The sequence below is a fragment of the Lethenteron reissneri genome, chromosome 17 (assembly GCF_015708825.2).
Source record: "Lethenteron reissneri isolate LAM-NWPU_2019-01 chromosome 17, ASM1570882v1, whole genome shotgun sequence".
Classification (NCBI taxonomy): Eukaryota; Metazoa; Chordata; class Hyperoartia; order Petromyzontiformes; family Petromyzontidae; genus Lethenteron; species Lethenteron reissneri.
The window spans coordinates 11098077-11123153 of NC_083795.1; the positions used below are offsets into that span (position 1 = coordinate 11098077).

General features: G+C 39.2%; 2 protein-coding genes across 3 annotated transcripts in view; one reads left to right on the forward strand and one right to left on the reverse strand.

Moving 5' to 3' along the window:
* On the forward strand, positions 1–23828 carry LOC133343481 (serine/threonine-protein kinase 10-like). Of its 2 annotated transcripts, XM_061553133.1 has the most exons (24): positions 1–672; positions 8425–8589; positions 10944–10992; positions 11092–11241; positions 11417–11489; positions 11726–11920; positions 12346–12427; positions 13378–13500; positions 14442–14522; positions 14640–14802; positions 14940–15112; positions 15256–15441; positions 15849–16025; positions 16489–16619; positions 16906–17029; positions 17144–17323; positions 18263–18355; positions 18609–18680; positions 19024–19153; positions 19284–19408; positions 19989–20177; positions 20300–20425; positions 21087–21200; positions 21327–23828. In XM_061553133.1, exons 1-24 carry the CDS (start codon positions 526–528, stop codon positions 21471–21473), a joined length of 3195 nt encoding a protein of 1064 aa, XP_061409117.1. In that variant the 5' UTR covers positions 1–525; the 3' UTR covers positions 21474–23828. The 2 variants fall into 2 exon arrangements, with proteins under 2 accessions (XP_061409117.1, XP_061409116.1); XM_061553132.1 differs by lacking the exon at positions 18609–18680.
* The window catches only part of LOC133343480 (collagen alpha-1(XVII) chain-like), a 48129-nt gene continuing 44102 nt past the window's right edge, over positions 21051–25077 (reverse strand). The window contains 1 exon segment of the mRNA XM_061553131.1: positions 21051–24805. Within this exon segment, the coding sequence (XP_061409115.1) occupies positions 24765–24805 (41 nt within the window). The 3' untranslated portion in view covers positions 21051–24764.

Below are 25077 nucleotides of genomic sequence, written 5' to 3' on the forward strand. Positions count from 1 at the left end.
TCCAGAGGCGTGCGCGGCCGACGACGAGCGAAGGCGCTTCCCGAGATAACAACAACAACAACAGCAGCAGCGGCAATTAATAAATTAGAGTGGAATCTGCCAATCGTACAATCGACCAACGCCGCATCCGACGGGCGGAATAGTCGGGGGCGCGAGTAGCTTTGGAGCGATGGCCGCGAACGCGTTACAAGTTGCGGCGTGTTTACGTTGAACCTTAAATTAAACTTCTTGACCGCCTCCCGTCAAGTGGCGAGTTGTGGAGAGGGGCAGGAGAGGGCCACAAAGGCCTGGCCCGAGGCCTCCCTCTGCCTAACATAGCCGCATACTTATACCGGAGTTTTAAGCGGTCGTCGGAGCATTACCACCGTTGTGTGTGTGTGTGTATAGAGCGTCGTTTCTTATGCGTGGGGGCGAACATTGATTGCAATCGGTGGGCTGACGGCAACATTAAGTTCTGCTCTTCCTCATGAAGTTATTTCCCTACTCGTTGTTTCAGTAGCGTTGTAATCGTTAGTGGGCGCAGCAATGTCGTACTTTCGCAAGATCTTCAAGCTGGGCTCTGAGAGGAGGAAGCCGAAGCAGTACGACCACGTCCGGCGGGACGTGGACCCGGCAGAGCTGTGGAGTGTGATCGGCGAACTTGGTGATGGGGCCTTCGGAAAGGTCTACAAGGTGGGTTCCACCACCACCAGGGCCACCATCATCAGACTCGACATCATCAACATCAGATTTAACATCATCAGACTCAAAATCATCAGACTCAATCATCAGACTCAAAATCTTCAGACTCAAAATCATCACTCAAAATCATCAGATTCAAAATCATCAGACTCAAAATCAATCATCAGACTCAAAATCAATCATCAGACTCAAAATCATCAGACTCAACATCATCAGACTCAAAATCATCAGACTCAACATCATCAGACTCAAAATCATCAGACTCAACATCATCAGACTCCAAATCATCAGATTCAAAATCATCAGACTCAACATCATCAGACTCAACATCATCAGACTCAACATCATCAGACTCAACATCATCAGACTCAAAATCATCAGATTCAAAATCATCAGATTCAAAATCATCAGATTCAAAATCATCAGACTCAAAATCATCAGATTCAAAATCATCAGACTCAAAATCATCAGACTCAAAATCATCAGACTCAACATCATCAGACTCAACATCATCAGACTCAACATCATCAGACTCAACATCATCAGACTCAACATCATCAGACTCAACATCATCAGACTCAACATCATCAGACTCAACATCATCAGACTCAACATCATCAGACTCAACATCATCAGACTCAACATCATCAGACTCAACATCATCAGACTCAAAATCATCAGACTCAAAATCATCAGACTCAAAATCATCAGACTCAAAATCATCAGACTCAAAATCATCAGACTCAAAATCATCAGACTCAAAATCATCAGACCCATCACCATCAAATGGAGCTGTTGGGAATGCCTCTACAAAATGGTTATTATCATAATTTTTTTAATTTAAAGCTTTCGTGACTGCAGGGATTCATATTCTTGGTTCTTTCGGTAAAGTCATGTAGAAGGGAAATAATAAAATATAAAACAAAAATTCTCACGACGTTTCGACTGCAACACAAGCAATCATCACCAGGTGTGAAATCCACAGCAAGAAAATTAGAAAAAAGTGGCGGTTTTTCAAATTTTGTATTGTTTTATATTTTATTATTTCCCTTCTACGTGACTTTACCGAAAGAACCAAGAATATCATAATTGTTCACTTTTACCACAGAATCATCAGAATTATGAAAAGTATTTGAATAACTTCTCTATTACCATAGCGCGCATCGTCAAACAGAATTATATTATGTTTGACTGTCATCGTCTTCATCAAAATCGCCTTAACCATCGCAAATATAATTTCCCCTGCTGGATGGAGGCCTCCCCAACGCTATCGCCATCTCTCAGTCTGGCGATACCAGAATCCTGCGATTGATGTTGGGGAACGCGTTCTCTCTTTGGTTTCTATTCTCGTCTAGCGGTCATACATTCTTCTTTTGCGGTGTGTCTTGCCTAAACTCACTTTTTTTTTAAACAGACCTTTCTGTCTGACTTCCATTTCTCCCTAGCTTGCGTTTGTTCTGTTTCTCAGTATATTTCATCCGTTCGCTTTCCGGGCGTTTGCAATTGTCTCGCAGCCTTCGTGCCCGTGTTTGTGATCCGTGTCGTAGCCGGTTAGTGTGTGTCGGGAGGGGGCACTGATTGAACATTGTCTTCTTTTCGCCGCAAGGTCGGATCACTCATCCCAAACTTTGCCCTCACACACCAGGTGCAATGCAAGTTTCACGGACATTTTCTGTTCAGCTTAAAATGATGACATTTAAGTTGCGTGAGAAAAGCGTTAGCCACGTTATGCGCCGGTATAATTACAATTATTTAGATGTCCCTTACCGGTATGGTAATCCACTTACAATCGCCAGGTTTCTAATTACAGTGGCTTTTTTTTTATAAAAAAAATTTGTAAATCACTTCGATAAATGATCGGATATGTATTTATTCATAGTTGAATTAATAGTTGAGATTTTAAACGTGTTTTTGGCCCAATGGAAAAAATAACCATGTTCGATTGTTGTCAAGTGTCACGATATATTTGTGATTTAGCTATTTCGAATTTAGTGGGGAAACGGACGCTTGCAAACAGTGGCCACAAAAATCATTCATTCGAATCGGTGGGATTGTCATCATAGACATAAATAGATTTATCTCAGTCACTGCTACTTCACAGCTTTAGTATTGGCACATGGTAAACATAAAAACAATCCAAGTGCTTCACACATTTAGCATTTATTAGTTTGCTTTGAAGATATATCTGCTAGAATAACAATGGGTTTCAATAGACTTCATTGTGTTGGCACGTTTTGTTTGTGCAAGGGGTTAAGTTTCAATGGGAAAATGTCAATAGGGATTTCGTAACCTGACTTGATGCATGCGTTGGATTGTGATCTTCACATTAAATTTACAAACTTTAGGCAGCTTGTACCACCTCGGATATTTAGAAGCTCCATATTTTGCTCATTTTTTGAGAGTATAGATTTCGAGACAACCGACGCATGTTACTCTCACAGTTGTATGCATTTGAAGAATCATGATTGTTGATTGAGTCATTAAAAAAATTATTTACATTTCGAGTTAGAATTTTTTTTTCGATCACAATAAAATGCCTTCACAGGAGACTGTAAAAAATGGGCCAATCGTTTTTCTACTTTAATCAACTTCATTATTCACATGCAACGTGTGGGACACGATGCATTATCGATAGTTCTTCATGCACACGCATTAACTGCACAAAAAGGTGTGCTTGCAAGTGGCCCACGCTACGTTGGCCCAGTGAATCCCAGTTTGGCGCACACTGACACGGCAAACGTGTTTTCTCATGAATGATTCATTCAATGCTTGAATATACTGTATCGCCTTTTGGTAATGCTGAGGTTGAGCATTTTGCAGAACTGCTCATGTTGTACAGAAGCTGCATATTGCTAACAAAATGCATTGTCTTGGTGCCTTCCCTGACAAAATATTTAAGTTATTTTGGCAAATATTTAACCAAGCAAGAAGAGTGCCTTTGGAATGTGTATCTTTTCCAAACTTTGTTAAAGTGACTATTGAAAACATTTACATACTTAAACAATGTCATGCTTTTGTTATTTTTTAAACTGTTATATTTTTTATTCTCTGTTATTTAGGCTTTAACTATTTTATAGTTAGATTTTGTTTTCTTTGGGTCTTTCGGTAAAGCCACATAGATAGCTTCAAAGAAAATAACAAACAAATAACTAAATATTGTTTCTGTCATTGTATTTAGTAAATCGGCCACAATATTACCAAACACGGCCCTGATAAATCCTGTACTTGTCTCACTGAGCAATTTTTTTTCAATGTCGTTGACTTGCTTTATGGATTCCAACAACAGGCAATGGTAGTGGATGGAGTTAAGTTAAAAGCCAGGCTGATTGACACACATGGCTTACAATAGCCCAAGGATTAAAATCTTGTAAGGAGAGATGCAGACAAGCCCAAGAGGGAGTTGGAATGTTTCTCACCACTTGTCTAAGTGTATTTTGCTGTGTTTAACTATGACTGGACGTACGATTAGAGTAGCAGAATATCGAACACATCTACGTGGAAGTGAACATTCTAACCTCTGATTTATTTAGAAAGTTTCCACACTGTATACTCTTTAAGTACTTAAATTTGATACACCTATGATGCTGAACTATACTGCACAAGGTTACTGGCAAGCTATTGGAAGTCATGTTGTTTATTTTTAGGTGAGGATACTTCGTGAATTTTGGATACACGTTACTGTAGAAGTAACCACTTAATATCCGTGGGTTGGCTTTCCTGCTTTATTCTGTACACATTGTAAAGCATAGGCCGATTTTTGTGCATTCATATTCCTGGGAGAGAATGGATGGCTCTTTAATGAGAAGCAGAAGGGATTTGCAGGGAAGTGCATCCAGGAAGGAAGGAAGGAGCTAATGGGGAACACATGTCTCTGTGTACCAAGTTTTCACATGGGCCCTGTACACGCTGTCATCAGCCTATGGAACCTGAAACGTTCTGGCACAAGTCAGGAGAGATTTTTTTTTTAAGTTACAGTGTTAAAGTATAACATGTAGGGGTTTTTTCTTCCAAAAACGGTTTAATCCCACTTTGATTAACAACATAGTGGCTTATGGTGGGACATTGGTAATACAATAAGTACATTAGTAATATTTTACATCAAACAGGAATCTATATTTTATATTTGCAGAAATGTGAGCACAAAAATCGGTACTCGTTATTGAGTTATTATTGACTTGGTTTGACCTCATTGGGTTTTTTTCCCCCAAAATTTTCCAAGCATTATGCTGTGTCAGTTTATTATGTATGCGTGTGAGATTGACTTACATTTTATTATTACTGTAACGTACCAGACAAGGGTTAAGCTGGCAGTTACTTTTGAAAGTAAATTATTTTACTCAGCATTTTTATACGCATGAAAGTGTCAGATGGTTTTTATCAGAATGTATGTGCGATCAAGTAATGTACTACATACATTAAACTAAACCACTGACTCGGCATTGCCACAAGCTGAGTACAGCAGATTTGGGTTACTCTTGCGTTATGTGAAGTTGTCCTGATTTAGAGCCAGCTGGAAAGCATGTAGCATGAGCTTTTTAGTGATGCTGTTATCGTTGTTTTGCTTTTGTTTCCAAAAGTGGCCACGAGCCATTTAGTTAAAAAGTAAATCTTTTAATTCCTTAACATTTGTTTTGTAGGTAGGTATGTGGACCAGTTTTAGTTTTCCATTTGTGCAGTTTTCAGTGTGACACTGTATGTTGTAGCATTTTGTTTGGAATGGAGACTTAATTAATTTTAATGGATTATATTTCTCTTATTAACTGTGCTTGCATCACACATACAAGTACACGTGGTGTATGATTGTGTTGGCTTAAAAACATTGTACATGCATAATCATATCACTGTAGTATGGTGATATCAGAAATATTTTGTAAAACAAGGCTATTATATCGGCAAATAAGATGAGATAACGTTTGGGGTGGTATTTTTTATGGCAAATACTGTTGACTTGGAAGTTGTATTTTATCTGTTGGCAGTTAAGTTTTATGGCCAGGAAGTCTGGGTTTGCACACTTTCCTGGTTACTGTTTTACAGAGTGCTCCTGGCCATCTATAGAAACACATCAGGTTTCCCTGACCATAACATTCTGTATTCTTCTGTATTCTTTGGGCCCTCATCTCAGAGAGAATAAGATTGCTCCGATTTGAACTTAATTTTATACAATACTCTCTTGCAATCACACTTAACATTGACAGAAAAAATGTCTACATCTGATTGGGAACATGTAGATAGCATGACAGCCTCTTCAGCCGCCTCAATGTCAGCTAAATGCAAAGATAACCTGATTGCCAAGTTCAACCTCCTGTCCAAGAAGAAGCCAGATCCACACGTTAAAAAGTTAAAACGGTGACAAGATTGTTATCAATCGGAGTAACAGCCCAATTTCCAACAGCCTAAAATCGGTTCGAGCTAAAGGGTTGTATTTTGCAGTCACCCCTAAACACATCCCAGTTGATATCATTGCCCAGGTTGACGTAGCCCTTAAGGGTTTGGGACACATTCCTGCAGACATGGCAAGATCAGAAATCGCTGCAATCCTCAAACGCTAAGATACCTATTAGCAACATCAATAAGGAAGAGAGATGACAGTCATCCTCTCAGCTGACAAGGGCAATGCCACTGTCACCATGGACAAAACCACATACAATAACAAAATTCAGGACCTACTTAATGATGGTAGCTATAATAAAATCAGTAGAGATCCCACCAACCGCATGGTTATGAAAACCAACAATATCATCACTGATTCGACATCTTTAATCGAACCAACCAAGCGGCTTTTTTTAAAACCCTCTGCTGCGAGACCACACAGATTTTATGGCTTGCCAAAAATTCATAAAGAAGATGCACCACTTTTACCTATCGTCTCCACTATTGACTTACAACCATTCACTGGTAAGACCACCTCAGCTGTACTTAACTCAGCTCACTTGGTATTGTTAATTAAGGACATCTCACTATCTCCAGCTGATTTGCCTGACACCATTGCAATCATTGAAGATTTGGTCCAACAAGGACTGCATGCTGATGGACCGGCCCTGGTTAGACACTGCCTCACTAACACTTACTTCACCTGGAATGTAGCATTCTACAAACAAGTTGAAGGGGTACCCCAATGGGTTTTCCCTTATCTCCAGTTGTAGCCAATGCTTTCATGGAAAAGTTTGAGACAGATGTCATCATCCAGGCATCCACCCTAAGTCCTTCCTTGTGGAAGAGGTATATAGATGACATGTTCGTCATCTGGCCACATGGCCTACCAGCTTTACACCCAGCCATCAAATTCACCATGGAGGTGGAAAAGGATGGCAAGTTACCATTCTTGGATGTTTTAATCGAAAATAGACCAGATGGCTTAATGGGACACTGTCTACAGGAAAGCCACCCATATGGATGCCTACCTAAAACCTGACTCCCACTACCATCCATCCCAGAAGAATTCCCTCATCAAAAGTCTACACCATAGAGCTCGATGTATTTCTGACCATCACCACCTAGCCAGTGAACTGGAACACGTACACCAAGCCCTCAAGATGAATGGATATTCAGACTACATAATCCGTAAAGCTATCACCCCAACTGTTGGAAAAGAGCCATCGAGGACCCAATCAAAACCATCACCTTGCCATACATAGCAGGGGTCACTAAAAATATTTCCAAAATCATGAGCAAACACAAGATCTAGGTTCGATTCAACACAATACATAAAATTTGTGATCTGATCCCATCTGTGAGGGATGTGATCCCTCACATGCAATACCCCGGCGTCTACAAACTAAGCTGTGTCTGCGGCAGTAGTTACATTGGGGAAACTAAGCGACATGTCTCGGACCGTGTTCGTGAACATAAGGCAGATCTGAAACAGTAGTACCAATACCTCAGCCATGGCTGATCATTGTTTTATTGCGGTGGGCTCACACTAAATAGATTTTTCCAAGACGAAGGTACTCTGCAAACCCACTGGCTATTAACAAAGATTCGTTCATGAAGCCATCCATATATATAAACACGGACACAATTTCAACCGAGAAGATGGGTACAAACTGAGCAATCCTTGGAAGGATGTTATTAACCAGTTTAAGTCATAATTGGCTGTGATGTTTCCATCCTACCTGCCGATGTTAGTAGTTATTTTCGACTCTGGTTTTACATTAACAGGTTAAATGTCTCACTAACACAGCCACCATTGCTTGTTTTCCTCCATATGGCAGTGGCTCTACGATCTTACATTGACATGCTAATCTCTCACAATACAATGGCCACCTCCGCAGCTTCGTAGTCGTGGAGGTGGCTCTCTGATTTACCCGATCTTACATTTACATGCAAATTCCATCACTAGCGCCCGCCCACTTCGCTTATGACCCTTGGGCCACACCCATCTCAAACTTTTATAACATCCTGCCTCAGCAGCTCCCCCTCTATTTTTTCACCTGATGACGATTGCTTGTGTTGTGATCGAAACGTCGTGATATTTTTATTATTTTTTCTATCTAAGTGGCTTTATCGAAAGACCCAAATAATATGAATTCCTGCAGTCACAAAAGCTTTAAGTCAAGACATAACATTCTGATTACTGTTTGTATTTCTTCGTTCATGGTACGCATTTTATTGTAAATTGAATTAAATATAATTCATTGTACTCTATACATATATAATCATACTCGGAGTAACGCATGACGTTTTTTAAAATGTTATGTGTAGTTTGTTTCAGATTTTCTTTATAATACTGGACTGTTGTTTCAGGCCCAAAACAAGGAATCAGGTGTGCTGGCAGCTGCAAAGGTGATTGAGACGAAGAGTGAAGAAGAGCTGGAGGACTACATGGTTGAGATTGAGATATTGGCCCTTTGTGACCACCCTAATATTGTGGGACTCCTCAATGCCTTCTACTATGAAAACAAGCTATGGGTAAGGCTCTTTTAGTAGCAGTTGGGTGAACACCTGATTCTTATACAATTCCCCAACCTTATTCCTTTATTTTCATATTACCAAAACATAGCTCTGTATTTCATTTGGGGTATATGTGGAACGAACACAAGAAGACATCACACTGCAACTGAATCAAGAACCTTGATAACATACCTGCAAATTTTGTCTGATAGAATCATACATTTCAAAGTAAAACATTAACGTCTTATTGTTTTATTCGTTTGAACACATATCAATGATCAAATTAATCATGGTGTTTTAGAGCCCTTTGTTAATCCCCTGTTGGATGAAGACCTGAAGTGGTAAAGTATGGTCAAACCCTACCCCCCCCCCCCCATTACTAACGTGACACATCATGCCAGTCATGGGGTTTTTTTGATCATACCATAACTTCTGTTAATTACTTTTTTTTATCATACCATAACATCTACAAAAATATGAAGATAATTTTCACAGCGTTAACGGATTTGTACCAAGTTGATCCAAAGCATCAACTTCTCTAAATATGATTTACGCTATAGAAGAGTTGTTTAGGTTTGGTTTGCGGAGTACTGAAACGACACATGTCGATGACTGTTCAGTGTGGAATTGGTGAAGAGGGGAGCTGCTTCAGCTATCCTCTCCCCACTAATGATAGCCGTGACTGGGAATTTAACTCGGTTCGCAAATCTCATAGTGCAGTGCACTAACCACTGCTCTCCGCTTTTCCCAAAAATGTGTCCTTATAATACAGTGCAGTAACACCGCTATGGCAGAACTATATTGTTTTTCAGCCTTTGGCCAGTCTTATCAATTCAGAAAGATGAACTCTATTTCAGCTGCAGGGAGGGTAGTGCCTGAGAGTCTGGTTAACTTTAATGAGAAGATATTATGTGAATACAGTAACTTAGAAAAACTATACTGCGTATGTAATTTGTTGTAATACATTTGTATTCTGTTATGTAAGCTTTTAAACGCGTGGGCCTAAGGTTGATGTATTTGCATAAACAACACGCATAAACAACTGAATTCAAATATTTATGACTCGTGTTTTACCTGTCTAAGCTGTAAGTCATGAATATACATCAACAGTCCAACATGTTACTGCTGGTGTGGTTTACATTTGCACTACTCCAGAGGTTTATCACTGGGTCAGCGATTTGTCACAGTGTTTTAAACATGTTTAGGCTGTGTGTATCATGTCAGGAAGGCAAAATGCTCTCCTGAGTTTATACAGAATCCGCATTGCTAAAAGCTTTTGACCAAACCCGTTTTTTTGTAATGGCCACATTCTTTCTGTGGTGTTCCCCCGCTATCCTGTTGCTAGGGCTGGTGTGGGGTGTAACACAAGGACTTTATTATATCTGTTTTAAATGTGCAACCCAGTGTGATGGATATGTTTTTTTACAAGCCTCGTTTCATGGCCTTTATAGAAGCTCTGGTTTTGACTGTAAACAGAATGTCATCCCTCCCTCGCTCATGTATAAAGTGCCTTCATTAATTGTGTGCCAAAAACATGATCAATAGTACCATCCTTATTGCTTTTTTAATAGTCACAACTTTCTAACATTGTTGAAATGCTTTCCAGTTAATGTATTGGTTAACAGCTCTTAACATGATAATTTGTGGATTTTCCTTTTTATTTTCAAATGACATTTTAGTCAGCCATGCAAAAATAAAATCACTGGAGTCATCAGCCACACCCAAAAGGGAAATTATTAATGTGTGCAACCATGACTACAGATTAGAATTTGTTTCTGGGTAAATAACCCTCTGATGTTTACGCGATATGGAATTTTAATTTTGACGGGTATATGCAACATTACGTTAAAGTCATGAATATTTTCAATAATGCACACTTATGCGATATTACGCATGAACTAATAGAGCCTTACATTTTAACGAAGATCTTCATTTGATTAGTTATAAAACATTATTTTACCTTATGTAAAAATAAACAATTGATAATCGCTACAAAGATGAAAAAACACCTTTTTTTACAATCAAAATAATTGGAAAACAGTTTATTTCGAAGGAAATAAACTGTAACGTAGTTTAGTGGTACACATTTCCAAACGCAACCTCATGGACCCGAATGATCATGTGACCGCTCCTTCGCTGCACATTCTGCAGTCTTGCTGTCATGTGAACACAAGCTGTGCAGTACAATTGCTTTGTGTATTATTACGCATTTAATTAAATTGGAATGCATAATTCACATTTGATAATTGCGTGAAACACTAAGCAACAGCAACACACAGCTTATCTTGAACGCTCTGTAGCAATGGAAATATATTTTTTTATTACGGAATATTTGTGGTTTTGCTAATATAATTTATTTGTTTGCTTAACAGATTTTCATTGAATTCTGCCCTGGAGGAGCTGTAGATGCTATTATGCTTGGTGAGTCGTACAGATCCATTCCATGTTTTACGATGAGATATCACAAAATTATCTTTCTCGCTTTTGGAACTAATTTTTGTAAAATCTGTATTCTTTCAGAGCTGGAGCGTGGGTTGGCGGAGCCTCAGATTCGTGTGGTGTGCAAACAGATGCTGGAAGCATTGAACTACTTGCACACTCACCACATTATCCACAGAGATCTGAAGGCTGGAAACATCCTGCTTACCTTCGAAGGAGATGTAAAACTAGGTGGGCTTGCACCAGTCTAAATGAAGCAGCAGCAGCAACAATAAATCATTTGCTTTGATCGTTGACAGATTTTGTCAAGGTTATTTGTTAAGACAATGCATACGAATGAAAACAGTCTTCAGATATTTCATTTAAATGTTACTCATCATTAATTTGGATTACATTCATATTTCAGCTGACTTTGGAGTATCTGCAAAAAACACAAGGACGTTACAACGCAGAGATTCGTTTATAGGAACCCCATATTGGTGAGTTTTCCCACCATCCAGATTACATTGTTACGATGTATTAGTGTGCATATTCATCTGTAATCACTGGCAAGTTGTGTTCACGTGTCTATTTAATCTATGATTTTGAAATTGTAAACATTGGGTCAGGGTTATTCAACTATTTACCTTGGTGGGCCATAAAATAAAATTGGCACGTACTGTGGTGATGTGTTATTTTAGATAATTATTTGTGTCTGTGCCGATATTTGTTTTAGGATGGCTCCAGAAGTGGTGATGTGTGAAACTATGAAAGACGCACCGTATGATTACAAAGCTGACATCTGGTCCTTGGGCATTACTCTCATTGAGCTGGCTCAAATGGAACCACCCAACCATGAACTCAATCCAATGCGAGTCATGCTGAAGATTGCCAAAAACGATCCACCCTCACTTTCCTTCCCATCTAAATGGTGAGACTCGTGTGTTTAACATTGACTTCAATTTACTGGAATTTTTGTATCAACATTTCCTATTGTTTTGTTAAAATTTAACTTCTCTACTCTGAACATTTTCTGACTGTGTGTGTGTTTGTGTGAGTCATAGGAGTTATCTGTTTCCACTGTATAAATAGTGTGTAACTAAGGAGATGCAAACAAAACAAGCTTATGAAAAATAATGTACAGAGCTTTGATTGTAATCTATAGCAAACTATGCAGGTCATTAATGTCGAGCAGTGAGTTTAGTTATGAATATTGTTTATCTTTAATATGGGATTTATAAGCTTGTTTTAGTATGATTAGCACTAATATATTCCACACTTACATTTTTTTTTTAAATGTATACAATTTTAATGTGCACATGAATGGATTTATTTGTCTTCATCGTCTATTTTTAGGTCCGCAGAATTCACTGACTTTCTGAAGAAATGTCTTGATAAAAATCCCGAGACAAGATGGAATGCAATCCAGTTATTACAGGTAGATGCTCTGTGGTCACATCATAACATTTTAAAATGAGCATCTCAGGAGCTTACTAAAAAGCATGTCTGTTTTGATTAGAAACTATTTTTAGAAAAATAAAATTACAACGTATGTAGTTCGAAGCGAGAACTAATAGCTCAGTGGGTTTTAGCTGGTAAAAGAAAAATAGTTTAGTTATAGTTTATTTATTTATTTTCTTACCTTTCTTATACTTTGCATGCCTATTGGTTTTTTTGTATTGTTGTACATTTGTAAGGACAGTACGGGGCGATGTAGGGACAGTACGGCTCTCCGTGGCCATGGTTACTAATTAACGTAACAGGAACAGACAGTCACGTTAGGGTAATGTGGGACCTAAGTGGTCGCTAATAATGATTGATGCCACAAGCTTTGACAGTAAGCACGGGACCTAACGGTCGTAAATTGTAATAATGGCAGAGACAGGGCCAGGTGCGGTGAGAGAGGGTTCGGGGAATAGGGGCGTGGCCGGGTCGTGAGGGGGATAAAAGCCGGCTTGAACCGGGGCTCTGGGCTGCTGTTGTGGGGGAACTGCCGTCGCCGTCGTCACCTTGGAGCGGGTCGTCTTCATCATCCTGGAGTGGGCACCTTGTAGTCTTAGAAGGCTAGAGTTATGTTGTCTCAGAATAGAGCTAAGTTATCCAAGTGTATGTAGTCACTCGCGGTTACTCGTTAAGTTATCAGTGAGTCGGCGGACTTTATTCATAATAAATATACATATAACTGAACAAGACGGTGTCTCTGAGAGCTATATTCCACATTTTTTGCCCGCGCCTACTGGACATCCGTGAAAAGAGCCCTGTAGCTCATCGGATTTTTCCAGGACAAATTGAAAGATTCTGATCATACTTTTGCCAAGCGTATGGTACTGAATTTTGAAGTGCCCCCTATCAGTGTAAACAAATACTGTGGGATTGTCTTTGTTTCAGCACTCTTTTATTAGCGGTGTGGACAGCAACAAGCCTCTACGGGAGCTGATCGCAGAAGCAAAGGCCGAGGTCATGGAGGAGATTGAGGAAGACAATGAAGAGGAGGACATGGAGACACCTTCTGTACTTGTTTTTTTTTGTTTTACGGAAATAACATTCTTACCATTCAGTGTTTTTCATACATGCATTGTGATTTAATAGCGCATTCTTCTTTTGCAAGTAGCATTGTATGCGTAGTGTGCATCAAGCTTGTGTACAGCTATATTGACAATGGTGCAAAATCATTAGCTGATAATACTCTTCCACCTTTATTATAAATACCACGTCATAGCAACATTTTTATAAATAAGAAAGAAAACTATGACCATCTCACACACATAGTAAACTTTGCAAAGTTACCATATAGTTTTCGTTTTCTGATTCTAAGGCACCATTTGTTCATTAAGACACAACAATTAGCTTACTATTTTTTATGCAATTAGTCATTTAGTACACTGATTGTTCTCATCAGTAAGCTGGACATTAGGTTGGTGTGAATTTTATTACAATATTGCTCTCAAAGCCCTTAATTTTTATGTGGGTTTCCTCTGGATACTTCAATATTTACCCACATGTCAAACGTTAATGGAATTGGCCAAACATCCCAACTATGGAACCTCCTGAAAAAGTCATGAGACTTGGTGAGGCATTCTTAGGTATATATAAAGGTCATTATTACGTATTCAGATTATTATTGTATCTATATTATATTGTACAAGATCACGAAGTTCTGCCATGTGGATGTGTTGTAGCTCGTGCCTTGACAATGAAGCACACTGGAGTGAATGATCCATTACATGTGGAGCCTAATAGCTGTGTTAGCACAGCAGTACTTACTTGATCATTATAACTATTGTATCACCTAAGAATAGTTAATTATAGTTTTAGCTTAGTTTAAAAATCATATACTGTATACAAAATGGGATATAATTTATTTCCATACTATTAAAATGCCCAGTTTCCATTTGAATTTGACCATTGTGATAAATTCAGTTGTTTGTTAATGTTTACATTTTCTTTTCCAGCCAGGAACAGGGCATAAGCGAGCTCCTTCGGATATCAGTGTGGCAAGCTCTGAGGATGAAAAACTGTCGCAACAGTCACCGGTGAGTATATGTAGCTATTCAAATTTATTGTGTTATGTTACAAGGAAGTGGTCATAGTTTGTATTTGTGGAATACAGTTGACCACAGTTTTTGAAAAATCTTGTTTTTTAACTGCAGGTACGGGGATTAGCATCTGTTACTGAAAATAATGAAGAGGAGCAGGAGGCAGCTGAGCAGCCGGAGACTGATGGGGATGGTCAGTTACCAATGGATGAATCTACCACAGTAGAAAATGGAATTTCTGAAAAGTCTACAAGTGGCAAGGATCAGCAAGAAAATGGTAAGATTTTAATATATTTTAAAAATATTTTTGTAAAAAGTGGAAATCGTTGTGTTTGGTAATATGAAGCAATGTAAATATATGCATTCTTTTGTTCTCAAGTAGGGTCTCAATATGACTAACATTGCCATTAACAGAGAATGAAGAGGTGGGTGATGAGACGAGCGAGCGATCGTTGTCAGATGAGGGGATTGGGAGCAGTGAGGGAGAACGTGCGGAGAGTGACCGGTCTGCAGAGCCTCACGTGTCTGATGAAGATGCAACTCCCATAATGGAACAATCCACAGCAGACCTGGCCTTGGCGGACAAGGTACGGAAAGAGTGTTCTGAGATAATCAACATTCAAGTGAGACAATTGTAAAATTATATTTTTCCGTCAAATTTCTTGCATCTTAATTACGTTCAGTCGTTTTAATATATGCCTCAGTAATTAGTCTGTGATTGGCTTTCTAGGCTGAGAATTCCCTGCCTGAAGCAACTGAGCCTACGGAAGAGCCCAGGATGGATAAAAGCATGCCGAATGACCAACCTGAGTCCTCCATTATAACAGCTTCTGTAACGGAGAACTCTGACAAGCCTCTCAACTTCCAGGAAAGAGAAGCTGATGTGCAAGAGACGGGCGAAGCCAAAAATATAAAAGTACGATATTGCATGATAGATTTTTATATATGTATGACTACATCAATATATTTCAAGAATATTCTTTAAAAACGTGCAATTGTTTCCATTGTACATTTCAGATTAGATGCGACCTCTAACTAACAGGCCAACTCGGCACACTTATACATTTCAGGAATAAAATTGTGCGTGGGCAAATGTATGCAATAGATAGTGCACTTCTAGTGAAATATTAGCATTGATAATACAGAACACTACACCAATGTCTGACATGTAATATTATTTTGTACCATTAAATCTAATCCTCATTATAATGCACGTTCAGTGTTCCTTGATTTAGAGTGCAAATCTGATCTAAGGCTCTTGTTTAGTTAATGCTTGTCAGAATGTGGGTGTGTAACTTACGTTTTTATCTTGTGTTTACACAGGGAACAGAACTTCCAGAGTCTCCGTCTCTTTTATCAACTGGCAGTGAGCGGAGGGATAAAGAGCGAGACTCAGACTCTGGAAGTCTATCCATGTCAGACAGCACCAGTGGAGATCTCAACCTCTCCATTTCGGCCACCATCACCCGCAATCGAGAAACTGGCTCAATTTCGATCCAGGCAAGGCCCCTAATACTGTGGTTATTACGTGAACGTAATGAAAAAAAGTGTCACGTATAAAACTCATTGCGTGCTCATTCACGGATGACGGATATGTAATGAAGATAGGAAAGTTATTTCGAATATCTCAGGAACAGACTTGGTGTCTGTTTCTCAATGTCAAATATACTTTATTTGTCCCACTGCCTATGGGCCCTCTGAGCTGATGGTTTCCAGCAAAATTTAATGAAGCTGGTAGACATTTTTTTGTGGATAAATGGCATTATCTATCGGTTATATACTAAAAAAACACTTTAATTCTCATCTATTTAATAATGCCATTTGTTGCTTGATGTTTTGGGCCTCTGAGCCTGTGTTCAGCAACTGTTTAAAAAAATAATTTCAAACATGTATGGATCTAATGCAAGCAAATTCGTTTTTAATGTGCAATTATAGTTAAACTATTAGTTGAACCTTTTTTCAGGAGTCGCACAAACAGAAGAAGACGCTCAAGAGGACGAGAAAGTTTATTGTTGATGGAGTAGAGGTCAGTGTGACAACAAACAAAATAATTAATGAAGATGAGAAGAAGGATGAAGATTTAAGATTCCTAAGGTAAGCTATGATCATGGACCAAAAACAATTACTGGAGAAGTGTACTTCTTGTGAATTTATTACCGTGATACAATGCACACCCGCAATACTAATTCATGCTTGGCTGTGTTGTTAAAAAATAATGTATTGATAGTCCTGAGGCACCAATTGGATGGGGTTCTGCTTGACTGCACTTTTAATCTAGTATTGGATTTTTTTTATTGTTAGCGTCAGCAAAGCTTGGATGAAATCTCATGTAACTTGGGTTAACGCCGTTCGCTCGTGCCCGTGTGCATTCACAATGAAGGCGACAGGAGCTGAGAGAATTGCGGTTGCTTCAGAAGGAGGAGCAGCGCTCCCAGGCCTTGCTCAACGGAAAACTCATGCAGCAGCGTGACCTCACCATTCGTCGCTTCGAGACGGAGATGTCTGTGAGTGCAGCGTGCGGTTTCAGTCGAAGAAAAGCTTTTCGTCATCCACACAATCCATGAGGCGGGCTGACTTAAAAATGTTATTTAAATTCATGGCTTCTGTTTTGGTGGCAGGCGAAACGTCGCTACTTTGATGGGGAAATTGAGAAACTGGAACGGGAGCAGAAGCAGCGCATCGAGAAGATGGAGCAGGAGCACACGGCTCACCTACGTGAGGAGGCCAAACGCATCAAGGCAGAGCAGGACCGGGATCTTGCCAAGTTTCATGAGACACAGAAGCATCGCAAGAAGGAGGTAAGCGGACCCCAAACTGGATTGTCTGCCTTAATGTGTTGAGTGCAAATGCAGCTGGGCCAAACAGAATTAGATTATTTGCGATCAGTAAGTGTTGGTTTTAGTATCTCTTTAAAGGTTTGTAAAAACACGTTTGTGTTTACATTGACAGGTTTTAATTATCACGATTTCATGTAACTTTAAGCTTTTTGTAGACTTTGTAAAGCTTTTTGTAGTCGCACCATCACAGTGTTTTAAAAAATTGTTAAGTGCAGCACGTTATTTAATCTGCACGTAACTCATGTGGTTTAGGCTCCTGTTTCACACTTATCATTATTGCAATAATAGCAGGGTGCCACGGTGGTGAGATGTTAACTCCCTCGCCTGGTATGCTAAGGAGTTACGTATGGTGCGAAAGACGTTCTACATACATACAGGTCGTGGGTTTGATCCCGACCTTGATGCCTGTATATTTAGATTTTGTATGTTCTCCCTGTGGTCGTGTGGATTTTTCGCTGGGTCCTCCGGTTTTTCCCTCCATCTTCAGAAACATGCGTTTTAGAGTATTTGGCTGCTATACATTTCCACATGATGAGCTGCTACTTCGTTAAGCTATCATTTGTGGCCAGACCACTTCTGAAAAAGAGCCATATAGCTCAATGGGCCTTAACTGGTGAGATAAAAATAGGTGTATAAAGCAGTAGAAATTATGTGCATGTTTCTTTGTGGTGTGTCCTTATTATGCATGTCGTGTTTTCTCCTAGTCTCAAGCAGTATTTTCTTTCCTTTGAAAAAAAAAATCCATTAAAAATACTTTGAACAAATATATTTTCCCCGTTGTGCTTCAAGTGAAACCACTTCAAACCACTTGGCATGCTGGTTTGGTTTAATTTTGGTGTGAAGTGTGTACCCTACTCCTGTCAACTTGTCCGTCCTCCTTTTCCGTAATGCATGATTTAGGTTAAGAGCGAGGTGGAAAAACTGCCCAAATCAGTGCGAAAGGATGCACTGAAAAGAAAGAAGGAAGAGCTTGTGCAGACACAGCAGAATGAGGTAAAGAATATGCTGATATTAAAATTATGCCAGTTAGACAAGCCACAAGAAAACGATTCAAATTTAAATGGTATCTGCTGTGTATGTTGATGCTTTCATAGCATGCATCACAAGTGGTGCCTTCTACTTCCCACCTCGTTCATCCTATTTCCTATTACTGCAGTTTGGTTTTGCTGTGTGACAATGTGGTATGAACCATAAATGAAATGAGCCCAGAGTTTAGTGCACACAAATAGAACATTGACATTTACAGGATGTCGCGCAAGCTGTGGTGAAGTCGTACCACATTTCCTCCAGCATTCTCATCGGTCTTCAGTCGAGAGATGTAAGAACCAGGCGTGTGTAGACTTGATTGGAATTTTGTCTGATAGAATTTGCAGTGTTTGCAGTGCAGGAACCCAAAACTTTTTTGATTGCAGTGAAATTTGATTCCATATAATGAGCAACTGGGTTGGATTACTGTTCAATGGTAAAATGAGATTGCAAAATCATATACTTTAATTTGAAACCTGATCAATGTTGAACACGTATATAATATTTGTGTGTGTGTGTAAATGTTGCATGCTGATGGTTTGCAATACATTTTTTTAAGTAATCGTGATTGAGTGTTTAAATCTTTACATTAAATATATAATTGTGATCAAACCTCGATGCTGTGGCTCTTTAAGGAACAAGAGTTCATCAGCAAACAGCAGCATGATCTCGACGGATCCCTTAAGAAACTGATTCAGCAGCACAAGCAGGAGGTTGCTGATGTCGAAAGGGAATTCCTCAACAGCAAACAACAGCTGTTGAGAGGTAGAATGGCCTCCGACGTACACCCGTTGCACATTCACAAACTGCATGACATTCCTGTGTATCCAATACCGTATGTTGTACAACTCTTACTGCGTATAATATAACATTTGTCTGTGTGTGTGAATGACAGAAAAAGAAGCTTCAATCTGGGAGTTGGAGGAAAGACACCTGCATGAGAAACACCAATTATTTAAACAGCAACTGAAAGACCAATATTTCCTTCAGAGGCACCAGTTGCTAAAGAGGCATGAAAAGGTATGGCAGACTCTCCAGAAACTATAAACGTAATGAATCAACTATGCGACTGTCAGACTACATGGACATTTATATTTGTTTTTCTTTCCAATGTAACGTGACTGACATTGTTTATGAATTTGTAAACATTGACTTAATGTTGTAAAATATTTTGTAGAACAGTTTAAAGTCAGTGATTTCCTTCTGTAGCTCAGCCACATGCTTGTTTATCTCCAATTCATAACCCCTAAGTTAATGGTGGAAATTACTCATTCTTAGGGCAGGGACAAATAATTATATAGATAACTACTATTGACTTGTAAAAGTGATAGTTTACTAACCCAGTGGGTTTAAGAACAGATTCAACTTCTCACAATGATTTGAGTTTGCTACCTGAATTTTGTGAAGTGTACAACTAACCCTTGTTACCACCTGTATGGATCATGTTATGATCCAAGATATTTATTTTCAAAGTATGCCATTTGAAGTGTTCCTTTGGCCTTGACGTCATATTTTGCAGCTGGTAGAAATTCTCATCTACTCGTCTCTGTCCTTGGATGGCTTTCTTTATTACGTATGTGCGTGCCTTTTGTGTACAAAGGAGCTGGAGCAAATGCAGCGCTATTCTCAGCGCATGCTGGAGGACCTGAAGGCCCGGCAGGCCCAGGAGCGAGCACGCCTTCCGAAGATCCAGCGCGGGGAGGCAAAGACGCGCATGACCATGTACAAAAAGAGTCTTCGCATCAACCCCATCGGTTCTCCAGAGCAAGATCGTGAAAGAATCAAACAGGTTTTTAAAAAATGTCAACCATTAACTGGTCGTCTGTTGCCTTGTAAATTCTACGGTTGGCAGCATCTTGTTGGTTGATTTTATGATTGTGTAATTTTTTTCTGTTATGTTTTTTGTTGCAGTTTGCCCAGCAAGAGGAGAAGAGGCAGAAAGCCGAGAAGCAACAGCAGGCGCAGAAGCACGAAAACCAGATGAGAGATCTGCAGATGCAGTGTGATGCTAATATACGTGAACTTCAGCAGTTACAGGTATCCTATATTTTATTTACTCGTGATAAACTTAATATTTAACAATGAAATCACGTATTTTTTCCTATACTACCTTTCAAAAAACATTTTTTGGTGATGTGCCCTCTAAATTTCCCATGGATTTTTTACAGTGCCTTACATTGTTATATAAATTGGTTACAATTTGGGAAATGGCCCTTCTACCATGTGCTACGAGGAATTTCCATTTAAAACTTCACCAAAGATATATATTTATTTTAAGGCAGTTTTATTGACCAAATGGGATTTTGTCATTGATTGTGGGCTGCTGATAATGCTGCAGCATCACCAAATAATTATTTATTTTAAACATTACGCAAAAGTCATGTTTTATAAGTGCGGCAAATAATGTAGCATGTCTGAGATGGGCACCCCTAACTAACTGACATGTCCCTCTAGCCATCCGAGTACATTTTCTCCCAGCTTGTCTTGAGATGGGCACTACCATTCTGGCCTTCTTCGTCATCGCCTCATTTCTGACCCGATCTAAATTTAAAACTCTTTTCTTTAGAACTCCTTTTTGTTTGTTGTTCTTTCCCCCGCACCTCCGATTAACACGGTTGGCTACGTACGGTCCGAAATAAGTTCAACAACATACACACATGGGTACATATGATCCAGTTTAATTTTGCTTGTGGTTTAGAATGAGAAGTGTCACCTACTGGTGGAGCATGAGACCATGAAGTTGAAGGAGCTGGATGAGCAGCACACCCAGGAGCTGAAGACGTGGCGCGACAAGCTTCGCCCACGCAAGCAGGTGGAGCTTGCGCACACTCGCGTGCAGATGTTTGTCCCGTGTTACGGTATTCAATCATAAATACGTTTAATACTTCCGTCGACCTGACCACGTTACCTAACCTGCCAATGCCATGCCCCTCCGTAGGCACTGGAGGAGGAGTTCGCACGAAAGCGGCAAGAGCAGGAGATGTTTTTTGCCACGAGTGGCGAATCGGAGTGCTTGAACCCCAGTGCCCCCAGCCGTATCGCCAAGTTCTACCCAGTCACGACCTCCCAGTCAACTGGCTTCTGAAAAAATTTCTGCTGGCTGTTGACACTGGAATGCAGATGCTTACTAATTTAAAATCATATTTTTTTTGTACTTGCAGAACATTTATCACACAAAAGCCTTGTGTAAACTGTGATTGTTGACTTGGATAACATTGTAGCAAACTGTTAATCGTACCGTTATTTTTTTAAACTTCAACTACATTACTGTTTCCATTTTAAAATGTATTGTCATAATCTTGGTTTCAAAGCAAACACTTGGAAAATGTTATAGTTTGACATTGGTCAATTGATAAACAATATCAGACAGTGTAGCACCTCCAATTCATAACCACATTGGAAATATCAAAACACATTACACACGTTAATGCTTTATGTAATGTTGAGAAATTTAAAGGGTGTGATATTAAAATAATTGAACATTATTTGACGGGCTTATTTTACAAAACCACAGTAATGCATTCCTAACTTTTCAACCAGATGTGGAATTGTTTACTCTTGATTGCAGTTAAGCTTTTAACAGTTGTTTGATTCTAGATGCGAATTATAGAACTATACCCTCCCACCTGAACCTTGCTTTGAAATCCCCTTCCAAAGTGGTCATAGCTATAGCCTGACAATTAAAATGAGCCAAGGGAAAATGCATAATCTATGCTAAGAATAATGGACAGGATGGAACTTTACTATAAGGTTTGGGTGAGACAGGTTTAAGCAGCAAATTTTTGACGTAATTTGTAAAGCGAAATAATAAAATAACATCAATGGACAGTATTAAAAGCACATGGAAGCATAGTGTAAAAGGGACCACGGTGTATGCTGTGCAGACTATAGTCATGGATGGTGGCTAATTGGTTTTATTTGACGCGGGTAAGGAATATTCAGCCCGATGGCCGATGTCCGTAACGAGTTTTCACAGAGTGGTTTTTAACACCAAATTTCACCAGATCACTTAAGCACTTTCCCCTCCCCATCAACCTTTAGCCAGATAGTATTGTAGTGCCGTAGATGGGCCACAGTATTATGCAGCAGCGACTTTTCGGGTGAATGCAAATATTATTCATATGAATGCTATATATGGATGGATAGATGCGCAACTTGAATAAAAGCGAAAGCAATAGAAATCTACGTTGCATAGATTTAACAAACAAGCTTATATTTTTTTGTAACAAAAACGTGTACAAAATATACCGTCTATATAGCGTTTGATGTAGCTCAGTGCATATGCTATAAATTGATAGAAAAATTACATTACAACATGTTGCCGTGGAGTTTTGATAAACCTGTGGACTTATAACATGGCTTGCTAAATGTGTATGAAACATTAGAATTTGCATGTTTGAACTGTTTATCTTTTTGATTTTGATGCTGCTTTTGGAGGACAAAGATCGTGTCCGGATAATATTTTTGAAAGTTTTATTTAAAAGGGTGCCGTAAAACGTATCGAGTGACAAAGTTGACATTCGGTGTTGTGTTAAACAGTATATTTTTTCACGTACAGTTCAGATTGTTATTTTACCGTGCCCTTTTAAAGACTAATTCAGAGTGAAGGTAGCCTGATAAAATGTGCTCTGAAGCCGCTGGTATGTGTAGGAGTATAGCATGCGGCAGTAGGAAAGCTGTTAATACCCCCCCCACCCTCCCATCTCATGTTGTGACATTGTGATTTAAAAGTTGGGAAATAGGCGCCCTGTATTCAAAGGAAAACAAGCTGTGTTATACTACTGTAAATGGTTGTGGACAGCTGACACCTTTTATTCTCTAAAAACTGGTCAATTTGCTACTGTTATTTTCTCGAGTACTTGAATAGGATGTGTACCTAGTCCCGTTTTTCTTTATGCACGTGCATGGAATATCTTGTCGATGACATAGTGTCATGCTGAACGCAGTTAAGCTTAGGATGGGCTGTGTTTGGACAGATGCTTCGTCCATAATGCTTCTTCTGGCTATCAAGCATGAAGTTGAAAGGAAAGGTAGAAGTTTATAAACTCAAGGCATTCACATAGACACTTCATGTTCCCTACTTACTTGCGAAACAATCTTAGAGATTGGTTCTCAATAGTCATTGCTTGGAAGTGCCGCTTTAATAGGACAGCTATTTCTGTGTTGACCTCATGACCTCAATGCAATTTAATTTAATGTTAAGGCCTTCAAGATGAGGTTGAAAGGATAACATGTCTTATTAAAGCCCCACGAGGTATCTGAGCATGGCAGGTGAATAATTTGAGTGCCTAACTGTTGTCAGAGAAATGGAAAGCTGTTGTCAAAATCCTACAACCACACGTTGAAGCCACAATACCGAAGAGAACACTTTACAGTAGTCTAACCTGTATGTTTGACTTCTCATTTGCAGTCAATAAAATGCAATGTTTGTAGTGATGTATTCTGCCTCTTTTGTGTGTTTACTATAACAAAAAGCTAGCCTAGTTTCACTGAATTAAGATGGGTAATAATTAGCAGTACAATTACAAGCTTTTCAATCCAACTCCATGTTTCATCAGTGATGCTGCCCTCAAACTCCCAGCCTCATTGTCCTGACTCCTTGCTGGATGCTGATCTCATTGGAAGCAGTTATAATGAATAAAATACAGCCCCTCTACATCCACCAATGGATGATGGCCTCCTCCAAGCCGTGTTGGCCAATGGGTGTTTTTTTGTTTAACCACACTTCAAGCTGCAGTGTGGGTTTGTAAAGACAAGGGCAGGACTTTTGGTGTCACGTGTTAGGTGTGGCCAGGAATCTAATGGCTCCCCGGGTTCATAGAGGGCAGCGCGCTAACTATTGTACCACAATACACGGTACTCGCCACAAGCGGATACAACTCGAGGGTTAGCAACCCTCTATAGTAATATTTTACTGATATATTCAATTTTTTTTATCTTGATTGTTTTAAAAGTGTTACTTTAATGTACCTAGTATAAGTTTATCACACTGTCAAACAATGGCAAGGTTATGTTCGTAGTAAACCAGAGGTGGGAAACAGGGAAGGCCACATTTAAAAAAATGATTATAGTGTTGGGAAGAGGGAATTGGAATAAAATATGCACATGTTAAGAGTGGCTGGGGCTCATTTGTATATTTTTTTAAGGCTGGAGTAATATGACAATTACATTGGATTGGTTTCAACAAAATGCTATTCTAATTGGTTAAATTTTTTTATATATATGTAATTGCAATGTAAGCATTAATGCGTAACAATACACCCTCCTTATTTGACTTGGGGCATACACATGTTTACAGGCATGCATGTACAAAAGGAAGAAAAAGTCCCATAACTACGATATATGTACACGTCTTGAATTCTGTTAGTAAATTGTGTTATAGCGCGATGCTTCTCCTCCGTCTGTATGGAGAGTCACCTGTACAGAAAAAAGTAAGCAAATGGTAAACAACAAATGTTTAACACAAACTTTCACGACCAACATCCATAAAAGCTTTTTTGGGTTAGATCGCGTAAATATGAAATGTATCGTTAAACCTGCCACCACCCGACGGCCAAACAGTAAGGTTTGTTACGTAAACAATTCTGGCTATCGCCTGATGAAGCTGGTTGTAATTACCAGCGAAAAGTCGTACTCAAATTGTAAATGTGGGTTTACTTTCCAACACACCAGTGTGCTGATCTCGTAAC

Bases quoted from the DNA above. Each gene is read 5' to 3' on its own strand.
- LOC133343481 (XM_061553133.1), top strand. From the start codon at position 526: ATGTCGTACTTTCGCAAGATCTTCAAGCTGGGCTCTGAGAGGAGGAAG. The intron at 12,428-13,377 runs GTAGATGCTCTG...TCTTTGTTTCAG, and splicing joins ATGCAATCCAGTTATTACAG to CACTCTTTTATTAGCGGTGT. The intron at 18,356-18,608 runs GTAAAGAATATG...TGACATTTACAG, and splicing joins TGCAGACACAGCAGAATGAG to GATGTCGCGCAAGCTGTGGT.